Source organism: Carcharodon carcharias, chromosome 2, assembly GCF_017639515.1.
Source record: "Carcharodon carcharias isolate sCarCar2 chromosome 2, sCarCar2.pri, whole genome shotgun sequence".
Taxonomy (NCBI): Eukaryota; Metazoa; Chordata; class Chondrichthyes; order Lamniformes; family Lamnidae; genus Carcharodon; species Carcharodon carcharias.
The window spans coordinates 93114456-93139857 of NC_054468.1; the positions used below are offsets into that span (position 1 = coordinate 93114456).

Sequence of the window (25402 nt, forward strand, 5' to 3'; positions counted from 1 at the left end):
CCATTATTGAGTGAGAGGGAGAAAGAAGCTGTGAAATACCTTCCTCACAGCAACAGTGGGTACTGGTGATAATATTGCTGGATGTTTTATAGATTAAGAATCTATTTGGACTGTTGCCTGAAAGGGGTGTGTAGTTGGGAGTCTAGTTAAGTAGAAATTTTGTGAGAACTTTATAAAACTAAATGTAACTATAGTATTGTGTGTTTAAGTTTTCTTTTCTTTTGTTAATAAATGTTTTAATTTAATCTTTATAATCTCTAACGGTGGTCATAGACCTATTACTTCTGACTTCCATGCTGAAACCTTCTTGTAATAAATAAAAATTGTAAAATCGTTGTGATGGCATGGTCAAATTTCCTTTTGGGATTTGCTCTGCCTTGCAAATACTGTCTGGCATATCATAACAATGAAGCTCAGGATAATTTCTGATTGAAAGGCTGCTACTTTTAACAATGCCGCAATCCCTCAGTATTGCAAGCCTAGATTTTGGTTCGGGAACTGTAGAGGAGGTTGAAACCACAGCTTTCTGGCCCAGGGACGAGTGTGCTGCCAACTGAGTTACACTGACACTTGTACTCTATGTTGAAAGGATGTTAATACCTCTGTGAAATGCAATTGGGCAGATGGATATCCTGTAACTTTTGCTCAGTTACCATTGAGGGCTAGATGTATTTTGTTCCCAACTCTGTCAGGAGATTAAATTAGAGCAAGTACATGTATGTGTTATGGAATTAATGGCTTGTTGAATCTTCTCAATGCAGTTTACTGTGTCATGCTGTGCTGCTTCATTGCGTACATGCCTTTTGGGAACACACTCTTGTTTCCTGCGTTACCATGTGGCTGTTAATGGCCTTTGGCTCCGTTAACATTCTTACCTCTGGGTCAGAAGGTTATAGGCTCAAGGTCCTTATCAAGATTTGAGCACATAATCTAAGTTGACCATCCACTGCAAAACTGAGGGAGTGCTACGTTACCTGAGGTTCTGCTTTTCGGAACAGCCATTAAACTAAGACCTGTTCTGTTTAGTTCAGGTGAATGTTATGGATGTCATGGTGTGTTTGAAGAGGAGCAGGCGGTTCTCTGGGCCAACATTCCTTCCCCCATCCACCCCTTTAAAACTATTGGTGTTTGAGAGAAATTGTGTGCAAAATGGCTGTCGTGATGTCTGCATAATGGCTACTGCCCTTCAGAATGATTCATGGTCCATGAGGTGCTTTGGGAGATATAATAAGGCTACTATTTAAATGTAAGCCTGTTTCATAATTATGTTATAAAATTAGAGCCATACAGCTGCATTGAGATTTGATTGGCAATGTTTGCAGTTATCCTCACAGCCCTCAGGATTAATAAGATTAATTCATTATGTTGTTTAAATACTTCATGGGCTGTGGGCACCACTAGCAAGGTCAGCATTTATCGCCCAGCCCAAACGTCTATTTGACATATTTTCTGCATAGCTAAAGGAACTCACTAATGGTGTTTTTCACCTCTGATCAGGCTGTGGTAGATTAAGTGAAATGACTTCCTCGTTATCTCTACTTGCTAGCATTTTGAAGACCTGGACCATATCCAAACTCACTCTTCTAATGAGGACTATTTAAATTTGGTCAGCCAGATGTGCAAGTATCAGAGTAATGGTGGTCATTCTTGTCTTCTGCAATACATTAATATCCTTTAAAAAGAATCAGCTCATTATTGTGAATGACCTCACCATTGAAATGTATCTTAATTCAAGAATAGACTTCTTCTTAACAGCTTCATGTTGACTCTCCAATGCAATACCGAGGGACTCTGCACTGTCGGAGATGTCGTCTTTCGGATGAGACATTAAACCGAGGCCCGACATAAAAAATTCAACACCGCTTTTTTAAAGAAGAGCAAGGCAGTTATCCCTAGTGACCAGGCCAATATTTATCATTCAATCAACATCACAGAAACAGATTATCTGGTCATTATTACATTGCTGTTATAGGAGCTTGCTGTGTGCAAATTGGCTACAGAATTTCCTAAATTACAGTAGTGAATGCACTTCAGAGGTACTTCGTAAATCATTTTGGGGCATCTTGCGGTCTTTCTTTTTATATGTGCTGAATCAACAATTGATAACTGCACTCAAACCGAATTTGTCATTGGGCACCTACCCAGTTATAAATGTTTTGTGTTACTGTACCAATGTGTTTTACTTTGTGTTTACTCACATTGGATTCTATTTGTTATTTAACAGCTCCTATACTTTGCCCAGATCTATTTGAACGTTATCAGTCCCTTCCTATGCTTGTCCCCTTGCATGTGGTGAGATAGCAGCCATTTTAAGGGTACTAGTTGTGTCTTCATTTTATGTAGTGCAAAGATCAGAGCATCGAGAACAGCTGCCACTGAACCTGACAGCTCCCAGGGTGAATCTTGCTGGTTTATCATTATTTTGCTCATTACTATTGCTATAACACTTTAGAGTTCTGGCAGCATAAGATGTTGCAACACTTCAACAAAGGATGGAGTAAAATCATGATCCCATTATTTAAAAATGATTAGAAAACAAACCTGATTATTTAGATTTTGGAGGGAATATTTTGATATTGAGATCCAATGCTCCATTAGGGGAACTAACTGAGAGTATGCGATTAGGCCAGCAATTGGAATAAACTTCCCTGACATGCACACAATTAAAATGGCCAATCTCCTGACACTTCCTCCTACATGGGACATGTCGGATTTGAATCGTAAAAGAACTACTGTGCAATCCCCTGCTATTTCTATCCTCAGCTCTGTCCATTCCTTCTGCAATTCCAGTTTTCAGTCTGGAATTCACCTTTTTTACCTCTCCCTACAGTCACCTTCTCTAGATCGTCACCCAGTTTCTACTCAATGTCTGAATCTAACTCTCTTCTGCAGCTGCCACTAAGCACAAAATGCCTAGGGGTGCTGAGGTCCTATGTTAACTGAAGTTGTTGTTGAGTTATATTTATACAGTTAAGTAATTCCCTCATACCAGGCTCAATAACTCATTCTTCTCAGTTCCTTATATGATACATGACTCATTTTTTAAAAAGCATTCAAAAGACAGGTTAAACTGATGTTGAATAACTTGTTTCCTCGATGGGCAAGCCATTTCCGACCAAATTAGATTTAACAAAAAAACTGAGGTGCAAAATAAAGTCCTGTAGCATTGGCTCTATTTTCCTGAATGTGCAACATCTGACTGATTTCTATTAAGTCTGGTTTGTGAAACATCAAAGGATTTTTAAAAAATTTGGTCTGTGTGCCTCATGGTTGACTTATTTGTTGCTTTTTTCTTACAAAAGGCTCCAAACCAAGTGCCACCGTTGATGATGGTACCGCAAGGACCAGTTCGACTACCTGCTTCCAATCAGGGACCTCCAGGTCCTGGGCCGAGCAAAGGTGAGAAGAGCAGCAGTGCACATAGATGATTTATTCAACAGAAGCATTAAGAGTTGGACATCTTTTCAAACCTCACATTTATCACACTGCCTTGTTGAACTTTCCTGTGTGTAAAGGTTATTAGAGTTAAAGGAGCATAAAGGTCCTGATTCATTGTTTTTTATAACTTTCTTGTGCAGTAATATTCAAACTTTGACGAGAGGGAAGAAGTAGCAGTGATACCTGTGTGCAGGATACTCCCAGATTTGGTGGAAGAATTGTATATTAACAAACTTCAATGTGTAAGACACAAAAACAAAGTCCGATCAACAAAGTGCACATTGCAAATAAGATGCTATTGACTTTGCAGCTCTTTTAAATAAGATCCTCGATGCATCATGTTTTGGAAACAGTACAATCTATTGATGACTCTATCACAGAGTATATGACTCCAGTTTTAAGATTTAAACTGATTGACTAACTCACTAGCTTCTTTTGTCAGTGTTTGATCCCTGAACAGAGGGTGATATTTGGATGGTCGATATATCTGCAGGCCGAACTCAGTTGCTGATCTATTTTTGGCCAGGTGACTGGTTGTTACTCTGCGTAAGAGAAGTGCTTCATTTCAGAAGAGGCGAGAAGGAGCCTTCTCAAACCAGTTGAACCTGCAGGCGTTTCACCTCTTGTTGGCAGATCGATAATTGCCATTGATTGATCCATAAAGGTTCACAATCCCAACTGAAGTGGACTTGTACTTTTGACTGCCCACCCCCCCCACAAAAAATTTAGAAGGCTGGGGAAAGATGTGATTTAAAAAGACAAGTGGGACGCTTACTTATTTAAGTTTTTTCCCATAGAGAGAGACAATTTATGCAACATATTGTATGGTGAATGAAGCAGTCTAAATGATAGCATGTTCATCTTTTGCTCATTGTTGCAAAGGCTGACCTAACAGCCTTAAAACAGTCCCTTACATTCAGTTTCTAGTGTTCTGTAACACCGGACTATTTCAAATACAGCTGCAAAGAGTATTGCCATTTGTGACGTTGCTGAGGTCAGATAGATGTGCCTCATTCAAGATAATGAGCAAGTTTAGGAAAATATCTGAAGTTTAAACCATCATCACACCTAATAAAGGCTGAAATTTAGATCACCTTTGATACTGGCACAAGCAGACTTTAGGCTAGATCACGTTTCCACACAGTGCCAAAAAGGAGCTCTGTGGTCAGTGACCTTCAATAAAACAACTTTGTCTTTCATTGCAAGACCTCAAATTAGTGCTGAGGATAATCCAGTAAAGTACATGTCATCAGATGTAATCCTAGCATACATCCAGGATTTATTTCATCAGAATTTTGCAAATTATGTCAGTTTAAGATTATTCTGGGAGAGAGAGAATGTGTGACCATCCAGCAGTCAAGAAGAAATAGCAGGTATTGTAGGAGTCTGCACAGTGCATCTCGCTTTCCAATCAGTTCTGAATACAGGTGAGAGTGATGGCTTGTAGGTTAATCCATTTGGAGGTTTCTGAGTTTACAAAATCACAGGTTTGTGGATTGATTTACAGAAGTTTGCAGAGTCACTTTTTTTAAGTGTCAGCTGTGGTATGGTGGGTAGCACTCTGGTCTCCGAGTCAGTAAGTTCTAGATTCAAGTCTCACTCCAAAGACTTGCATACAAAGTATAGGCTGGCACTCCCGGTGCAGTACAGAGAAAGTGTTAATCGGAGGCCAATCAGATGTCAAAAAAATGAGCAAGAGAGTTCTCCCCTGGTGTCCTGGCTAATATGTATCAATCAACTAACATTAGTAAAACAGGTCATCTGATCATTGTCATGTTACTATTTTCGGGAGCTTCCTATGCAAAAATTGGCTGTTGCATTATCTACATTATAACCAGGACTACACTTCAAAAAATACTTCAACATCTGTGAAGTATTTTGGTACACTCTCAAGTTGTTGAAGACACTGTACAAATGCAAGTTTTTTTTAGTGTGGTTGGACAACACAGCACAGTTCCTATTCACTCATTGCTTGTCTATGTAGCTGCCTATAGGAAATCAAATATTTCAGCAACTGAGTGAAGTGTACATGAAGAAAAAAAAAACACATAATGTTAGCAACAATTTATTGTGTGTTCCAAGTGTATGATTTTGGAGCCCTCAGCTATTGCTGCTATATTAGTGTTTGGCCAGTGAATGGGTCGTCACTGTTTAGATGCACTTTTGGCTGGACAATCAATCTGCTCAGCACCACTGCATGAGGAGAATGGCCCTCCCATTTTTCTGCACATGTAGTTCATCTGTTTGTACTAATTAATAGCTTCACATTGGTTTTGTTTTTGACAGGTGAATCTCATGGTCCTCCAAACCATCACATGGGCCATCCACAGGAAATGAGGCGCGATCAGAGCGCAGAGCGTGATCCTGAACGGGGACCTCCTTACAGGGGTTCCCATGACTGGGGTGATCCTCGAGAAAACAGGGGGTCCGCCGAGAGACGTGGCCCACCCCAAGACTATCACGATCGTTTTGAAGGACCGGATCAGTATCATGATGATTACCGGAAGGATGAGCGATACAGCCACAGGTCGAGGGAGTTTGAGAACCGTATGGGTCCACTACCTCTTGATGAGGGTTGGAGACGGGGGCCTGGTCCGCAGCGGGATTTTCCTCCTGATCAGGAGTACAGGGACTTTGGGGATCCTGAGCACAGGGGCCCAAGCCGGGGTCCACCCCAAGGTTGGGATGGAAGGAAACCATTAGATGAACGATTCATGAGGGAGCCAGAAGATATGCGCTTTCGTGGGCGGAGGGATGACAGGTGAGAATAAATTCTGAGTAGTTACTGAGTGGGGAACCCTCTTACATGCAGCTCTATTTAATCAAAAACACTGACCTTTTATTCGAAAATATATATACAACTGGATTTTAAATGAAGTGCAATCTGATTTTAGACCCACACTAAAGTCACAGCAGGTAGCTTTAGTATGACAATTATGTTACCCATGGAAGGGAGGTCAAAGAACAAGCGCGTCTGTTAAAAGATAAAATGGATCAAACTGTTAATGGGAATTTGGATATATCCATATGGGAATATTAGGTGTATCTTTTACAATGGCCTAGATTTTACGGTCAGTGGTGAGGTGGGAGTGCTCGCCACAGACCGAAGAAAACTGCCCATAACAATCTAGTGATCTCTGCGGCATGAGTTTCCCTTTTCTGGACAGCAGTTTAAATCTGGTGCTAGCTAAAGGGGATCTCTTGGCATGCAGCAACAGTAATATCAGCAAACAGGTGAATAACCATTGAAATTGAAGCATTCACACACAGTGAACCAGAAAGTTAAAAGCACTTAAAATCCTTCACTTTTAATTTATATTTTCAGAGAATGAAATAAATGTGTGACTATTAAAATAGAAGCTAAAATAAAGGTAAACAGACTTGAAAATAATAAAATTGTTTTTAGGAAGTTTTTATTGTTGCAGAGAAATTCGATATTCAACAAATATAAACTTAGCTTCTCAGAGCCAGTAAGGATGTTGAAGTTAGTATGCAGCTAAAACCCCACAAAGTTTAACTTATTCAAGAGTCCAAAAGTGAATGAGTGGAAGTTCTCACCAAACCATGATTACAAGAGATTGCACTCTACGAGAATCTCTTTGTATCTAGTGGAGAAATGTTCTGTACACTTGCTGATGGCAACTTCTGAATTTCTTCATTATTCTGTGCATGTCCGATCTCCCAAAGTTGCTGTCAGTTTTCAGTGGAGAATGATGGCGGAAGCTGACATTACAGAAAAAGAGGATTATAAAGAATTTCAGTCATCGTGCATAGAGCCAAACAATTTGTAGCGCATTCAGAGGCTAGTTAAAAAATATGTTAAGCAGAAACGAAGGTTCCTGGGCCTCATGGGAGACATCTGGAAAACAGTACCCAAGGAATGAAAAGAAGAAATTAATGATATCTTGACATTACTCAGAACTCCATAAATACTCCAATAGACAAGTGCTGGAGAGTGGCCAATGTAGTCCGAAGTATTCAAAAAATGAATAAAATACAAAATTGGCAATTTCAGGCCAGCTAACTTAAAAATCCATTGTGGAAAAGATTGAGCGCATTATATCTAAGGAACATAGGGAGATGGTTTCAGATAATCCAGTGAATCATTAGAATGCAGTTAACTTAAATTTTCAAAAAACATTCAACAGAGTTCCTTATGCAAGTCTCATGAAACTGGTTAAGTTTTCCAAATGTTAAGAATCGACTTGGCAACAGAAGGTGGTAATAATTGGGAGATGCCCTGGTTAGGAATTGAAAGGAGTAGAGCTGGATCAAGCAAAAAAAAGGACAAGCTTGTTGGTCCCAACAAACATTCCTAAAAATACTGCCGACTGAAACTGTGGAAAGTTTGAGTGTACAACTGCAGCCTGCTGCTATAACACGCTAAGTCTCCTTGATGCTTCTTTCAGCTGTGTGTAGGCATGAAGATGGAATCTGCTAAGAGACGGCATGTTCACCCTTTACTTGAGCTTATTAGCATTCATGCCTCCAGTCCTTCAGTGGTTTTAAACAGATAAGTCTTAAAATTCCTTTTGTAGATTTGAACAGGGTTTCAACCAGCATAGGAATGAATTTGAGCAGAGACATTATCAGCGGCACCCATCTCGAGGCAGACATGGACCAAATTTTGATCCATATGATCAGTTTGAAGATTCGTACGTGTTTTTGTGTAGATTTGAAAATTAGATTTTAAATATCAGCCAATAGTAAGATCCCTGGAACCACTCTGCCTGGAAATTGGAAATGGGCAACTATCCATCAAGCACTGCTGCTAGCTGGATGGGGCCCAGCAGTATATCAGATCCATGTACAGCTGGACCCACTTATTCAAGACAATTTGAAAATGCAAAGTTGCAATTCAAGCTTTATCCAGACATTTTGCATTTGCCTTTTCCACAGACGGTTTGCTGAAAGTCCCTGTTTCCTGGGATAGCTTACCTGAGGCGAACAAAGAACTTTTTTATTGCTATTGGATATATTTAGGAATTTCACCATACCTTACATTGTTTCAGAAGACTAGCATCAGCTATGCTAGATACTTTTGATAACAGAACAAACTGTAAGCAAGTTTATTCACAGAAGCAGCAGTATAAGAAACAGTTGAATCAATTCAAGTACAGTAGTGTGGAGCCAACTCAAAGGTTAAGCAGACAAATCAGTCTTTTGAAAACGCCTTTCCCATCCTGGAGATCAAAATACTTCTCAAAGAAATAACAGACATTCCTCAGAGCAAACTGAATTGACGTTTCAGGAATCACATGCAGAAGATTCATTGTTTCCCCACTCCAAGGCTAGACAACCACTGGACCAAGCTTTGAAGGTCAGTCTGAGACTGGGATTATCTACTTGAACAGTGTTGACAATCTTCATAATCTACAAACTCAGAAGTGTGATGATGCTGGGCTGTGGCCTTTGATCTATGATTGAGTTGTCTTCCAACTGACCCTTTACAGATTAAGACTAACAGCCTACTTGATTGGATTACAGCAATTATTTCTGCTGATGCATTCATTCATGACCAGTTTTCAAAGTATTTACATTAAGGATATTTGTCCATTTCAGGATTGTCAAAGCAGCAACCTGTAGGCCATATACAGCTCCTGCACTCTGACAAGCCAACCCTCAAAACCCGGGCAACTCAGTCATATTGTACTTAATGTCATTGTTTGAATTTTGTGAGCTCGATGGTTTGAAAGACGTGTGGTCCCTTTGATGGATGAATTCTGCACCAAAGCACCAAGATCTGTCAGAATGAGAACTTGAGGTTCTAATGTAGAATTTATCCACCAACTAGGTGTCAACATGTCAAATTTACCCAAATTAAGGGTTGCTTGCAGTACTTATAGTAAGTGTTATGTAGAAGTGCGCCTTAACTTTTGGAATGCCCAGATGGCACTTGGGCATTCTTCTCCATTTGCTGAATATGCTATTTCCCATGGCAGTATGATTTATAACTCTGGTAAATAACCAAACAGCCCTACCGAAAGCCCTTAACCTGACTCAAAGCAATAGTGCCCATGTTTGACATACTCATAAACAACAAACGCTGTCTACCTTGACTTCTCGTGTCCTCTGAATGCCACAAAGTGCTTCACAATCTATGGATTACTTGTAAAGTACAGTCATTGTTGTTATGTAGGTAAGTATGGCAGCTCCCATTGGGAAGGTCCCATAGTGCTGTTGCTTTATCTGCCACTGATAATTAGTAGGAGCCTCTAAATTCTGCTCGCAATGTAGAACAGCAAGCACAGCCCAGGGGTGCTGGGTGAATGGGACTTGCTGCAAGTTGGGAAATGGGCAGTAGAGTTTTGGATGAGCTCAAGTCGGAGAGTGGAAGATGGGAGACTGGCCAGAAGAGTGTTAGAATAGTCAATTCTAGAGGTAACTTGTATCTTGATGTGGGACAAGATAATTTTGTGATGGTATTCCCCTGCTCAAGTCTCTGACCTTCCCCTCTTGTAGTAACCTCGTTATGATGCTTCAGCCATTCCAAAGTTATGTTTTTTGGCTTTGACAGTTAACTCTGCTTTGGTTAACCAGGTCAATCTGTATGAAATCAGTACAGACATTGATGTATGGGGCATGCTGAGAGGTCCATCTCTTTGAGTAACCAGCAATGGCTCCCATCCTTTCCATTCACCATCTTGAAGGAACAGTTGGCGGGCAGGCAAAAAGGCCAAGCGGCCTTTGCATTTTTTTGGAAACCTCATCCACGAGTGGGATGAGGTTTCCGAAAGCAAAAAAAAAATTAAAACTTTAATTTTTCATTAAAAGCGAGTCACATGAGGGGACATGTTTCTTTACATTTTTATATTTTTTCATATTTGCTCATCTCCCTGAGGGAGCTTTGTGCCTCAGAAAGATTATGAAGCGCTTACTTGCAGGCATGCATGAAGTTTGCCCTCGGCCAGCTCTCCCTCCTCCCTTCTCTTCCTCCTCTCCCCCCATAGGCAGCGCTTAGTGCTGCTCACGTTTCGCACTGGTGGGCCTTAATCAGCCCGCCAGGGTGAAATCGCAGTCCGATGCTGATCATGGGTGGCGGGCGGCAGGCGGCTTCCCAACCACCCCCGCCGAGCTCGCCCACCAAGGGCAAAATTCTGCCCAAAAAAAGTTTAGTCAAAGAGGTAGGTTTTAAGGAGCATCTTAAAGGAAATGGTGGCGAGTGAACTAGAGAGGCAGAGAGTTTTAGGGAGGAAATTCCAGAGTTTAGAGCCCAGGTGGCTGAAAGCACAGCCGCCAATGGTGGAGCGATTAAAACAGATGTGCAAGAGGCCAGGTTGGAGGGCACAGTAGGCTTTAGGGCTGGAGGAGATTACAAAGGTTGGGAGGGGCTAGGCTGTAGAGGGATTTGAAAACAAGGAAAAGAATTTTAAAACTGAAGTGTTGCTGGTCTGAGAGCCAATGTCGATCAGCAAGCACAGGAGTGATGGGTGAATGGGACTTGCTGCAAGTTAGGAAATGGGCAGTAGAGTTTTGGATGAGCTCAAGTCAGAGAATGGAAGATGAGAGACTGGCAAGGAGCATGCTCGACCAGTGAGATCATAGCTGACCTGTGACCTAACTCCATATACCTGCCTTTACCCAATATTCCTTAACACCTTCAGTTAACAAACATCTGCTGATCTCATACTAACACCACACTCCCTCTAAGGCTGGTATACCAGATGTACACAGTACTCAGGGCTTTGTATAGTTGTAGCATGACTTCTACTTCCTTGTGTTCTCACCCTCAAGATTTAAAGGCCAACACTCCGTTAGCGTGTTGGATTATTTTACTGATCAATGTACATGCATCCTAAATCTCTTTAGACCTCCACGGTTTCTAGCTTTTCACCATTTAGAAAATACCCTGATATATCCATTTTAAGCCCAAAGTGGATGACTTTACAATTGCCAACATTGAAATCCATTTGCTACAGATCTTCCCATTCATTTCATCTATGGATATCTCTTTCTAATTTTACATTCTGATCTACACTGCCACAATGCTCCCTACCTTTGTCTCATCAAAAAACTTAGATGGTGGTATGGAAAGCCACATATCCAAGTCATTAATAACTGAGGCCCCAGAATGGAACCTTGTGGGACACCATTAGCCACATCCTGCCAAATAGAGTACCTGCCCATTTATCCCCACTTTGTCACCTGCTACTCAGCCTACTTCCTAACCAGGTCAATAATTTGCCAACAATTCTATGGGCTTCACCTTTAGTCAACAGTCTCTTAATAGGGACTTTATCAAATACCTTCTGAGAGTCCATATAAATAACATTTATTCTCTTATCCACTACTTCGATTACCTCTTCAAAAAAAATCAATCAAGTTCATCATACATGATCTATTCTTTACAAATCCATGCTGGCTGTCTCTGATCTGCTGAAAATTTTCCAAGTATTCAACCACTCTATCCTTAATTACCGACTCTAGTGATATCTCAACAACAGATAGAAGGCTAACTGGTCTGCCATCTGGATTCCTCCTCTCACCTTTCTTAAATAGTGAAATGACATGCAATTTTCCAATCTAAAGGAATTATTTCGAAATAGAGAATTTCACAAGATCATCATTGGAGCATCTGCTATGTTCTCACTTACATCTTTTAAAACCCTAGGATGGAAACCATCTGGTCCTGGGAGTTTGTTACTGTCTAGTGCCATTATTTTCTTGACTGTAATTTTGCTAACCCTAATTTTGGAGAATCTGTGTCCCCTATTCAATAATTGTTTTCCTCGAGATATCATGCTGATTTCTCTCTCGATTGTAAATACTGACACAAAGTAATTATTCAGCATGTCTGCCATTTCCTTATTTTCATTGGCAATATCATCATTATCAGTTTTCAAAGGGACCCACGTTGCTCCTGACCACCCTCTTTTTTTCTAATATAATTGTAAAGAACAATTTGTATTTGATACCCCTCGCAAGTTTCTTTTCATACTAAGAGCTATAAAAAGGGAGTACCTGTTTTATCAGCTTTTGCTGTTGCCATTTGAGAGGCTGTACTAATGCCTGTATACAGTTGGTTTCCAATAAGAACATTTACAACCACAGTTATGCATAGATAACTGCACCTCTGCTGTTGTCAATGTTGGGAATTTGTACTAGGCAACTGCTGCCTGAAATGAATGTTGGGAAAACAGTGGCATCATTGATATCCTGTCCTGTCTCGATATTGTGAGCTAAAGTGTGCAAACTAAACTGTACACTCTAATCTGTTGTTGTGTCATCTTCCATGTACTGTTATTCAACCTCAGTTTCCAGCTATGCTCATCAGGTACTTGTATCAGGACTGTTTTGTGGGGAAAAGTAAGCAGACGCTGGCCCTTCAAGTTTATTTTCCTATGAGTACTTTGGTTTGGGGGTCAGTGTTAAATTTCTTTACACAAGCTGAATAAAATATTTTCCCTCAGCTATTTAATTTTCAATTAATACAAATTATTAGGTTCACATCCAAAAGGAGGAACTGCAACAAAGACGATAAACCTATGGTTTGAACCCTTGGTCTGTCAACAGGTTTAAAATTGATTGGCTTGTCTCTTACGTGTGTATGTGTACCTGTATAGTGCCTTCCTCATTAGCTGGACAATTAATTTGAGTGATTAATCTCAAAAGATTTGATAGCATTTGACAGGACATAAGATCTCTTGTCTCACAGCACAGTGGACTCATTCTTTAAGGTTATTTTTGAGCTCCCCTGAATTACCCACACAAACACCTCCATAAAATGACCATCTTATTTTCAACTACTAAACAATGACCTAAAAACCTTAATAAAAGCAGAATACTCCAGATGCTGCAAATCTGAAATTAAAAACAAAGTGCTGGAAAAACTCAAGAGGTCTGGCAGCATCTGCGGAGATAGAAACAGAGTTAACGTTGAATTGAATCCTTGTCTACAGAATGTGATATCTTCAAACTTATAATTCAGTGTCAACTTATATTTGTTTTAAGTCTGTGTGAAGATGGATGTTATAGTTTTTAATATTTTTGGGATTATGGTGGTATTTTGTAAAGAAAGCTGTTAAACTTCAATAGTTGTTTGGAAATGAAGACCAAAACCAAGACAGACTCTTTCAGTCAGAATCTTTTGCTGGTCATAAAACTGTCAATAGCCAAAACTTCTCTCACCTGTTATCCTTTTTATACAACCAAATAGGTACTTAGGTTGTTTACTAATATTAGCAATTGAACTCCTTTAACTGTTTCCTTCCCCTCTTCTTAAAAGGTAATTCTTAAGTTATATAAATCACAAAAAAAATCAATATATTTTTTCATTCAATAAATTCATCTTATTCCCCTCCTTAACAAAAAAAGAGAACACATGCATAGATATGTCCACACAAAAGGAGTATTCCTGTTTTTGTCATCTTAAAGAAAAAGACGTCCCTCTTTGAGGATCTCTAATAACACCTTGGAGCTCGCTCCTCTTGGTGAGCTGGACAGATAATTGTAGCTGCTGTCAATCCATTTGATCTTGGCAATCTCCTTATTCTCAAGTATCTGTTTTCAGCTTGTATTGTCAATTTGCAATCTCTTCATTAACGCACTTTGTAAAGTGAACATTTTCCCTAAGTGACTTATTATCTAAGACATTCGATAGGTACCATTCCTGAATACCCTTTCCTATTTAAATTTCTGCCAGTATCTTTGATATAAAAGAATGCCATATCCACCTCTCAAGGTAAAGAGTCTCCACTGCCAACGTACTTTTTATGACTTTGTATCTTTTTAGATTCCCATACCAAAGGGCAGCATTTGCCTTTTTCCTCCAATGAGAAATATTATAAATCCACCTGTACACAAAAATCCATCACATAGATTTGCATAAGATGCATCACTAAACACAGAATCACAGAGTGCAGAAGAGGCCCTTCGGCCCATTGGGTTTGCACCGACATGTGAGAAACACCTGACCTCCTACCTAATCCCATTTAACAGCACTTGGCTCTTGGCCTTGAATGTTATGACGTGCCAGGTGCCCATCCAGGTACTTTTTAAAGGATGTGAGGCAACCCGCCTCCACTATCCTCCCAGGCAGTGCATTCCAGACCGTCACCACCCTCTAGGTGAAAAGGTATTTCCTCACATACCCCATAAACCTCCTGCCCCTCACCTTGAACTTATGTCCCCTTATGACTGACCCTTCAACTAAGGGGAACAGCTGCTCCCTATCCACCCTGTCCATGCCCCTCAATCTTGTACACCTCGATCAGGTCGCCCCTCAGTCTTCTCTGCTCCAACGAAAACAATCCAAGTCTATCCAACTTCTCTTCATAACTTAAATGTTTCATCCTAGGCAACATCCTGGTGAATCTCCTCTGCACTCCCTCCAGTGCAATCACATCCTTCCTATAATGTTGCTACCAGAACTGCACACAGTACTCCAGCTGTGGCATCACCAAGGTTCTATGCAAACAAAAAAACTGCGGATGCTGGAAATCCAAAACAAAAGCAGAATTACCTGGAAAAACTCAGCAGGTCTGGCAGCATCGGCGGAGAAGAAAAGAGTTGAGGTTTCGAGTCCTCATGACCCTTCGACAGAATTTGAGTTCGAGTCCAGGAAAGAGCTGAAATATAAGCTGGTTTAAGGTGTGTGTGTGGGGGGCGGAGAGATAGAGAGACAGAGAGGTGGAGGGGGGGTGTGATTGTAGGGACAAACAAGCAGTGATAGAAGCAGATCATCAAAAGATGTCAACGACAATAGTACAATTGTTTCCCCCTTCCTTTTTTTTTCCAATAAATTATAAAGATTTTCCTTTTCCCACCTATTTCTAATAAAAAAAAAACCCCACTAGAGCTATACCTTGAGTGCCCTACCATCCATTCTTAATTAGCACATTGGTTTAGATAATATCACCAACTTTAACTTTAACACCTATGTGTTCTATTGTACTATTGTCGTTGACATCTTTTGATGATCTGCTTCTATCACTGCTTGTTTGTCCCTACAACCACACCCCCCCCCCTCCACCTCTCTGTTTCTCTATCTCTCCGTCCCCCACACACACACCTTAAACCAGCTTATATTTCAGCTCTTTCCTGGACTCGAACTCAAGTTCTGTCGAAGGGTCATGAGGACTCGAAACGTCAACTCTTTTCTTCTCCGCCGATGCTGCCAGACCTGCCGAGTTTTTCCAGGTAATTCTGTTTTTGTTAAGGTTCTATACAACACAGTTTCATTTTTCTAAGATCACCTGAAGATGAGAATTTCAAAACACACTGCCAGTGTTTTGTTTGCTAGAATGATTTCTTTAACCTTGGGGTCATTCATTTTAGTGCTCAATTCCAAAATGTCAAACTGACATCCGGCCTTGTTTGCCTAGCCAATTGAGTTGCCCAGTTAGACTTCTGAGTTCCTCATCTTCCATTTCAGAAGTTGATGTATCTTTCTGGGAAGCCCTATCATGACTAATTGCAATGGGATTGACATTCTCTAAGTAGGATTGCTGATGTAAAATGACATGTGATCTGCTCTGCCTGATTTCCAATTTTAAACTCCACCATTAAACACACCAGAAGCCTGACTTCCAATTTTAAACTCTGTTCTGAGCCCATTAATGACAACTGTTTCAAATTCACGACTACCACCCCACAAAAAATAATTTACATGCATCATAAAGATGCCTGCAAGTTTCCCTCCATGGTGTTAACAAAACATTGCCAGGTCTGCTTCCAACTTAAGGCAACCCAACATAACAAAACTGACCTCACTGAGAAATACTAAATTCTGGAGGTATCATTTAAACCTTATACACTCTTCCTATAATTGTCGCATCCTGCCATTGACTGGCCCCTTGGCGAGTATGTAACTTTAGTGCCAGCTTTCGGCAGATGTCCTTTGGGACAAATTGTTCATCGAATTACTGTCTCCATCTTCAGATACCCTGTCAACTTCAGCTCCTTGGTCCTCACAATCATGCAACATATGGGTATGAGAAGTACATGGTTCCTCATCCCTTCCTACAACACTTTCCGGACCCAGAAATTTGTAATCGTGCCAACTAACCTTGATGAGTGTACCCGAACAGTCTGGTTCCCATGTTGTAAAATGGCAGTTTTACTATCTTTACCTATAATCTTTCCTGGGTCTTTCCACTTAAACACTTAAATCCTACTCTTTTATAGTATACCATATTTCCCTGATTGAAAATAGTTTTCGATGGTCATACATTGTGTCTTAGAATTCGGTGAGCTCTATCTGAAACTTTGGCTTTAAGGTAGGCTCTTCTACCTGCGTGAAGTGCATTTAAATGCTCAGAAAAGGTAGAGCTGATTGTGGCTGCCTCCCAAGTTGGGGGATGGTCACTCATGCCTGTATGAATTTTTGGTTTCTACCAAATATGGATGAAAGCCCCCAATTATCTGCAGTGAATTCATGGCATGGACAGCCCATGCTAGAGCTGATGTTAATTTACAGCTTGGTCTACCCGCCAGTATCTTCCGAAGCATCTCATCTATCACCGCATGATTCCTTTCACACACTGTTACTAAAGGTACTTTCAGCTGCAGTATTCATAACTATTACATTCATGTTTTCACACACATCCCAGAACTCATTATTAGCAAACTACCCCCGCCATGCAATTGTCGGTGAGAAATCTCGGTGGTGGTCCCAACCTAGTCCCTATCCACTTTTCCATTATCTGATCCACAACTATTTTCTTTTCTTTATTGTATATGATTGTTCACTGGCTAAACCTTTTTGCCAAATCTACAAAATGTAAAATAAAAATGTTCTTTTCTTTATCCCACACCTTTAAATCCAATGCCACAACTTCATTGAAATCCCTTGCTAAGGGTGCACTCACTATCGTCCGTAACTGTGTCCTTCTGAATTTCTTACATATAGGGGAGATAAACGATAGATGTGATGTATGTTTAGTGTACTCTCCATCCCTTGGCAAAATTTTTAACCTTTGCAAAGAAGAGTGGGCAAACTGCTGATGCAGTTTTAACAATTTGCTTTTTGTCTTCTAAATTCCTAACCCCTGATGCTAAGAACACTTATTTAATCTCTTTAGTAGAAAAATTAGGTTACATTAAAGGAATACAGTAGTGTCCAGATTGCGTAAATTGTAAACCCACAGGTTTTCTCAATATGATGGCCTTGTCATTTTCCATATCCAGCTTCATTTGCCTTTCTTCATCGAAGGCCTGCTCAACATTAATGGTATTTTGCTAGACACTACATCAGTGCTGATGATGAAATGATTGACTCCAACTATCTTACAGGGAATCACTACCCTTTTTAAAGACTTTAGGGTATTATCATCTCCAGATCTAAAACTGATGGAATTCTTAAATTCTTTAATCTTCCTCCAATCCTTATCATTTAAGGAGTCCAGGTAGCATTTTAACCAGTCTATCCCACGCACAGTAGATGTGCATCTACTATCTAGCGCCGCACAGTTGCAGGACTGCAACCAAGACATTCATCACTGGGCTGAAACTTCTTGGATCTAATACAATGCCTTGTTCAATATCTCCATCTCTTTCTTCAGAGTCTTCTGTCTCATGTTTAATTTCGAGCACCTTATATTGTTTAGGACAGTTCATTGCAAAATGGTATTTTGAATCACACCTAAAACACTCACCACACCCTGGGCATTCATGGGGTTAATTTTTTTGTTGTAATTCCCTAATTCTTTTCTCCTGCCATAATTGTCAAAGGCGTTTCTGTCTTCTTTGTTTCTAGTTACAAATCTCCTTTCGTACTGATGCCTGCGTCCTGTTTCTAAACGATCTTGCCATCCCATTAACATTGTATCCTCCATTTTTTGTCTTACTGCTGAATGGCTCATTTGCGCCACGAACGCTGCCAGAAAGGAAAGCTTTCAGAGGATTTTTTTTTTTAAAAGAGCTTCTGACAGTTCTAGCAGTGTATGTCTTTCTGCAAGCCTAACTCCCGTTAGCACTAGAAAGCCTGTCCATATTCAATACTTTTGCACAGTCTAGTAATTTAAATGCCAGCACCAATTGGGGAATTTCTAGATGGAACTTTCACAATCTTACATATGTCTACTGAATACCATTATGTAGTCTTCTCTGGAGCTATCGTCCAACTTCCTAAATTTGTCATGCTTCGTAAGCACTTAGTAAATCATCCTTTTGATAGATCTTATCCATAAAATCTAATAATATCTCTAAACCTTCATCTGCGTCCAAGTGCTCAGGCTCCAACTCCAAAAATACTTTACATCTTATTTAGTGTTTGTATGATAATGAAAGTGCCAAGGCCATTCCGTGTTTTTTCTTCGGCAAGGACGTAACCCATGTCCACATAGTTACTTCATTCCTCCATTGCTCATAGGGTTCACTCTCAGAAAACATCAGTGGGTAATCATACCCCAAAACTTTATATTTTGATTCAGCCATTTTTTTTGAGTGACTCCAGACCACTCTGCTCTTAAAGTTAACTCCAAATACAGTCTTTTGTCTGAAAAAAACTTAGTTTCCAATCTTTTACTTATGAGCAGCAACCATCCTCTGCTACCACTGTTAAGCTTCAGTAGTTGTTTGGGAATGAAGACCAAAACCAAGACAGAGTTTTATTGCTGGTCATAAAACTCTCTACAGCCAAAACTTGTCTCACCTGTTATCCCTTTTATACAACCAAATTGGTACTTAGATTGTTAACTAATAATTAGCAATTGAACTCTTCAACTGTTTCCTTCCTCAACAAATGCTGTGTGGGCTTGGCCTAAATAGCCAAGTGGTTATGGTACTGGGTTTGTAACCCCAAGATCAAGAGTTCAAATCTCACAATGGCAAACTATGAAACATGTAACTTCATCTGAAACAGATGGAAACAGGTTTACTCGAAAAGAGTATCAAGAGTTCAAATCTCACAATGGCAAACTATGGAACAATGTGACTTCATCTGAAACAGATGGAAACAGGTTTGTACTCGAAAGAGTATCAAGAGTTCAAATCTCACAATGGCAAACTATGAAACAATGTAACTTCATCTGAAACAGATGGAAACAGGTTTACTCAAAAGAGTATCAAGAGTTCAAATCTCACAATGGCAAACTATGAAACAATGTAACTTGTCCCTCTTCCGTGGCTACGTTTGCTGCCGGATGTCCCTGGAGAAGGAGCACGCGGTGTCTGCTGGCACTCTCGAGGCCTTCCGTGCTCGGTGGGCACCGTGGGGACTGGGGTGTTTTGTTGACCCCTTTAATCACATTTTGATTTAAAGTTTGTAAGTTTCCTTTAAACTTTGTTCTTGGTTTTACAGCTGACCTGAATTAGGGGCTGTGTCTGATTTATCCCAATTTTGTTGATTTGGTTTTCATTTAAAAGATTATCAAGAGTTCAAATCTCACCATTGCAAATTATCAAGAGTTCAAATCTCACAATGGCAAACTATGAAACAATGTAAAAGATAACAAATGCTGTGTGTGTCCATGGGTAATTAAACTGGGGGAAGGTTAGTAAAGACAGCTTCTCTGTGGGAACTGAGAGATGAAAGGTAAAGGTGCTCGATGCATGCATTTGTAAAGAGAGGCTATGGTGAAGTTGGAATTACAAGTAAATAAGTTGGGTTTTAAGATTTGCATGAGGTGATAGATAAGGTCTTGACTTTTCAGCTGTTAAATTTCAAAGCGGAGTTTAGAAGTGACAAGGGCTTCTACAACTTACAACGGTTCCATAAGTAAACAAGACAAGGTTATTAAATTTTATTTGATCTGAAAGTGGAAGTAATAGGAAAAGATTAAATATTTTTATATTTTGGAAAAGCTGAGTTCACAGAGGTGCTTAGGACAATGGAGTCTAAGATGAAAGGGACAAAAAAGATATTTAAGTAAAGATATTTAGTTGAGTAGTGGTGGCTGTGTGGGGGAGATGTCCTGAGGCCAGCTCTAGGCTGAGAAAAGTTGTGAATTTGAAGTAGCCATCCAGTTTCAAACCAGAAAAGTTGTCATTTTGAGAAAGCATTCTGGGGTTCTGAACTTTTTTTGGATTTCCACAGCAGAATGGAAGAGAGTGAGAAGTTGTGTGGTATACTCTACTAAAATGACAGGAGTTTTGCCTTGGGTAATATTGCTGGATTTTTATGGTTAAAAATCTATAAGGGAGCTGTTGCGTCCTGCCCAAGTGGGTTTTTTTTCTGGCAATGTTTTGTAAGGCTGTTTTAACTGTAATTTTAATCTTGTGTGCTTAAGTCTTTTTTCTTCTTGTTAATAAATCTTCTAATTTTAAGATCCTAAAAGTGTTACTATTCTATGCTTCTGGAATCAGTAGTTTTCCTCTCGTTTTCAAAGTACAAAAAGAAAGGTTATGATCAGTAAGACAAGTTTCCCTCTGGGATTTGGCTTGCTCAACTGCAGTCATACATCTGTTATTTCAGATATCTTCAGATTGTTGTGGTGCCCATGCTTTGATTAATGGTCTTCTAGGGCAATCGTAAATTACACTGTCTCAAATTTTATCTCAGGAAATCATGGGCGTAGATATTTAACCTCCCTTTGCAAGCATAATTTCACTTTGGCGAGGATAGCTTTAATGATAGACCATTGCATTCTCTGTGATCAGATAAAGGGCATCTATCAATCTAAGTAGTTAGTTTGTGAGGGTAAAGCATTTTGTTTGAATGAGTAGTCGATGTACCTAGTGAGCCACAACCCCCAGCTGAGGAATGACACAAGATGGAGCTCATGTACTATATTTAAGCAATGGATTGTAATGCTGGGATAACATAGGATTTGTATTATTTGAAATATTAATGCTGAGATTGAATTTATATGAGCAGAATGTCAATATTCATGACCAGGATGTTGTTGAGTGTGTTTATGCAGCTTTAGTGGGACCTGTACAGAACCCCTGGAGCTCGGATCCAGTGATGGATCAGGCTGTATGTCATGCGAACATTATAGTTTTTGCTGGTTATACTTGTATTTCTGAAAAGCTTCAGAGCCTTAGAGCACTATATGGTCACCATTCTTCATAAGATGGGGAAATGGCATGGTTGATTAGGCCTGTGAGACCACCAGAGTTGTGAGTGAACCTCCAAATATTCTCTTTCCAGGTTCCGGCCTGTTCGAGGGGGATCGCGACATGATGGTCGTGGCCCACGAGGGAGAGATGCTTTCGTGAATATGGACGAGTTCATGGGTGATGAGGAGTTTGACCAATCAGAAGAGAATGCAAGGGGCCGTGACCCAGGAGGGAGAGGACGGGGCCGTGGAGCAATGCGAGGTATGGCTGAGCCTCTGTACCATATTCATATTGGCAGTTTATTGGCTATGCATTGAGCAATTTTTAAATACTAGATGTGTGGCCAACTTAAAAAGCATTTCAAGCACGCAAAATGGTTGCTGGTACAGATGAACCCAATTGCATCTCAACAGTGAGATACAATGTCGGTGGAGGGTGATGTAAAGTAAAGCACGCTGGAGTACAGATTTAATTGCAGTCCAATTTACAGAGTGCCCCCATCAAAACGTTGACCCATTCACAGCTGAGTGTGCTTACAGGCTTCCCCTGATATCCCTGCTTGCCAATGGGACATTAGAACAGGGGTAGACCATTCAGTCCCCCAAACCTGCCCTTCTTTTAAATTGTGCATTTTAACTCTCATCGACCCATTTTAGTTTCATAACCCTCAGTACCCTTACCTAACAAAAACTTATTAATCTTATTTTTGAAAGCTTCTAGCTTGAATTTTAAGGTTCTGCCCACTTATTCTGGACTCCCCCACCAGAAGAAATAATTTTTCTCTATCTACTCTGCAAGTATCTCTAATCACCTTAAGTACCTCATGACATTGCATGGTAACGGTACAGAATGATAGGATGGCTTCTAATATTGAGTTGTTTCATTTTTGGTTTTGCAGGCGGGCGAGGAGGCCTCCTTCCTCTACCTGGCCACGACGAATTCCCTCGCTTTGAAGGTGGCCGTAAATCAGAGAAAAGGCCATTGTCTCCAGGAGGTCACCGTGATGGCTGGGGAGGGCGAGGAGATCGAGGTGAAATCCATGATGCCAGCAGAGAACAAGGTTTGTTCTGGGGATCTTCAACATCCTCAATCAAACGTTAAATCGTGAAGCAGAACCCCAGTGGTAGGGTCGGTGGGGAAGGGGTGCAGAATTGTGTGTGCCTAGGCCACCGTGTATGCAATTATATAGATATACAAGTCTATGTGGTTGTATATATTGAAACCTGCTCCTCCCTTCAAGAAGCTATAGCTAATTTTTGGGTTATTATGCAAAACTCAACTAGGAATCTGGTTGTGGCACTTTCAGCTGCCTGAACGGAAACACAGCCTATTTTTTTATGCCAATCATTTTTAATTTTCTTTTTAATCAGCTCTAAAGTTTGAGTGGCCCATAGTCAGAATATAAATTGTGGTTTGGTACGTAGCTGATTTACAAGAGGCCTTTACTATGAAGTTTCAGTTCGTCTTCCTATCCTTCACATACTTGTCTGATTGGACAGGCGTGGCTGGCCGCAGTCACTATGCAGATGATTCTCGCCAGAACCACGTGCCTCATGATGGCCGGTCTCCAGGCAGCAGGGAGAGACCTACATCACTCCATAGCATGGACACTGCGTCACTTCCGCCCCGCAAGCGACCATGGTATGAAGGGCCAGGAACACCTGATCAAAGGGATTCGGATGCACCTGGTCCCCCGGCTGAGGATAGAGGCCCAAGTAAGTTTCGGTCTGTGTGTGTCCATTCAAGGCTGCACCAGCAGCAGGGTGGTCACAGGGCATCTGACTAGTCAAAGCTGCTCTGCAGTGGCAGCATCCTTTACCCACACAGGGTTTAGTTCAGAAGGGAATACAGCACAAACACAGCTCTTTTCGATCTGCTCCATTCCAGCAATGGAGCAATCCAGCGGCAGTGAGGGATTGCTACAGCAGCCACCCTGTTGCTGCACAAAGCCATATGGAGCAGCATGGCAAAGCCAAGTGCTTGTAGCTTATCCTGTGTAAATCAGTGCTGAGGCAGTCAGAGCTGCAGGGTTTGGTCTTCATTGATGATGTTAAAGTTTATTGGTGTTTGAGCATAGTACCCAAGCTTGGCCGCTTGAAGGGATTAATCACGCGTTTGTGTTTCACTTGATTTGGGGCACTTTGCTTTTCTCTAAGACAAGCAGGTTCCCTGTGCTGTGCAGCTGCTACCAGTAGTGAGCTAGCTTCACAGCAGCAAAGCAGAATGTTAGTGTAGGCAGTTTTGTCGCTGATCACAGAATCACAGAGCCACACAGTGCAGAAGAGGCCGTTCGGCCCATCGAGTTTGCACCGACATGTGAGAAACACCTGACCTACCTACCTAATCCTATTTACCAGCACTTGGCCCATAGCCTTGAATGTTATGACATGCCAAGTGCTCATCCAGGTACTTTTTAAAGGATGTGAGGCAACCTGCCTCCACCACCCTCCCAGGCAGCGCATTCCAGACCATCACAACGCTCTGGGTAAAAAAGTTTTTCCTTACATCCCCCCTAAACCTCCTGCCCCTCACCTTGAACTTATGTCCCCTTGTGATTGACCCTTCAACTAAGGGGAACAGCTGCTCCACCCTGTCCATGCCCCTCATAATCTTGTACACCTAGCTCAGGTTGCCCCTCAGTCTTCTCTGCTCCAATGAAAACAACCCAAGTCTATCCAACCTCTCTTCATAACTTAAATGTTTCATCCCATGCAACATCCTGGTGAATCTCCTCTGCACCCCCTCCAGTGCAATCACATCCTTCCGATAATGTGGCGACCAGAACTGCACACAGTACTCCAGCTGTGGCTTCACCAAGGTTCTATACAACTCCAACATGACCTCCTTACTTTTGTAATCTATGCCTCGATTGATGAAGGAAAGTGTCCCATATGCCTTTTTCACCACCCCACTAACATGCCCCTCCGCCTTCTGAGATCTATGGACACACACACCAAGGTCCCTTTGTTCCTCAGAACTTCCTAGTGTCATGCCGTTCATTGAATACTTCCTTGTCAGTGCAGAGGCATTTGTTATAAAATACTCAGCATAGGATGCCACAGGGAGGAGTAGGGTTTGAAATTACCTGTCCTTTTAATGGATTGTTTTACAGGCCGGAGTGGGCCAGCCTCATCACCGCGCATGCCCAAGTCTGGCCGTTCCAATTCGCACGAGGGAGATCGACATGATGGTTTCCACCGAGATGATGGATTCACTGGCCCCACAGGACCCCCTCCCCGGGGTGGAGCCAGAGGCGGGCCCAACTGGGGAAGGAGTGGCAAGGGCTCGGGTCCGGTGCCACGCCGAGGCTCCTCCAGAGGCAGCAGAGGAAGATGAGTGGAGTAGCGGCTGAGAGAATAGATTATACTCAAAATGCCCAGTGACATTTACAGTCTTTCAGCTGGAACTTCTGCGTGAGGCCTGTGTGCGGGTCTGGCCTTGGGAGAAGCAGTGATCGTTCCTTTTTCAGTTTTGTACAGTTGGCAGCAGTGTTTGTTGTTGAACTCCAGCAGTTTTAGCGTTGTGGGCTCTGGAGCATTGCCACACACAGTGATATGTGTCAGAACAGAACAGTTCTGACTCCATGTACAGTTTGTCTCGAGTGTCATTTTGTATGACTACACAATATAATTTGTGCAAAATTTAACAAAAAGACATGAAAACTGGCCTGTTTTATTTTGCCGCGTATTGCATCTCACACCTGTTGATTGTCTTGTGAGGTCCTTGCCTGAATCACACATTCAGAACTAAAAATGGTTTCAAAATATTAGTACAAGGCTCGTCTGGTCAGTGAAATTTGATGCTGACTCCAATAAGACAGATGTGCTAAAAAACAGTAAGCAGGTACTGATAGGCAGCATAGAGACACCATATGCAAACATGTGGCATCTAGAAAACATGCCACATTGCAGCAACCCTTCAGTACTATGCTGAGGTGTCAGCCTAGATTATGCACTCAAATGCCAAGCCAAGCTAGTGCACAAGTTGGGATATTGCAGAGACACTGGCTTGGCAGCAAAGGTAC

At 41.2% G+C, this 25402-nt stretch overlaps 1 protein-coding gene across 3 annotated transcripts in view; it reads left to right on the forward strand.

Moving 5' to 3' along the window:
- wdr33 (WD repeat domain 33) overlaps positions 1-25030 on the forward strand; it is a 119803-nt gene extending 94773 nt beyond the window's left edge. For 2 of the 3 annotated variants that reach the window (XM_041213358.1, XM_041213366.1), the window contains 6 exons: positions 3303-3399; positions 5725-6199; positions 21470-21639; positions 22277-22438; positions 22878-23093; positions 24491-25030. In XM_041213358.1, the coding sequence (XP_041069292.1) occupies positions 3303-3399; positions 5725-6199; positions 21470-21639; positions 22277-22438; positions 22878-23093; positions 24491-24714 (1344 nt within the window). In that variant the 3' untranslated portion in view covers positions 24715-25030. The remainder of the gene's footprint in view (positions 1-3302; positions 3400-5724; positions 6200-21469; positions 21640-22276; positions 22439-22877; positions 23094-24490) is intronic. The other variant, XM_041213370.1, reaches the window with a different exon arrangement.
- The last annotated feature ends 372 nt before the right edge of the window (positions 25031-25402 follow it).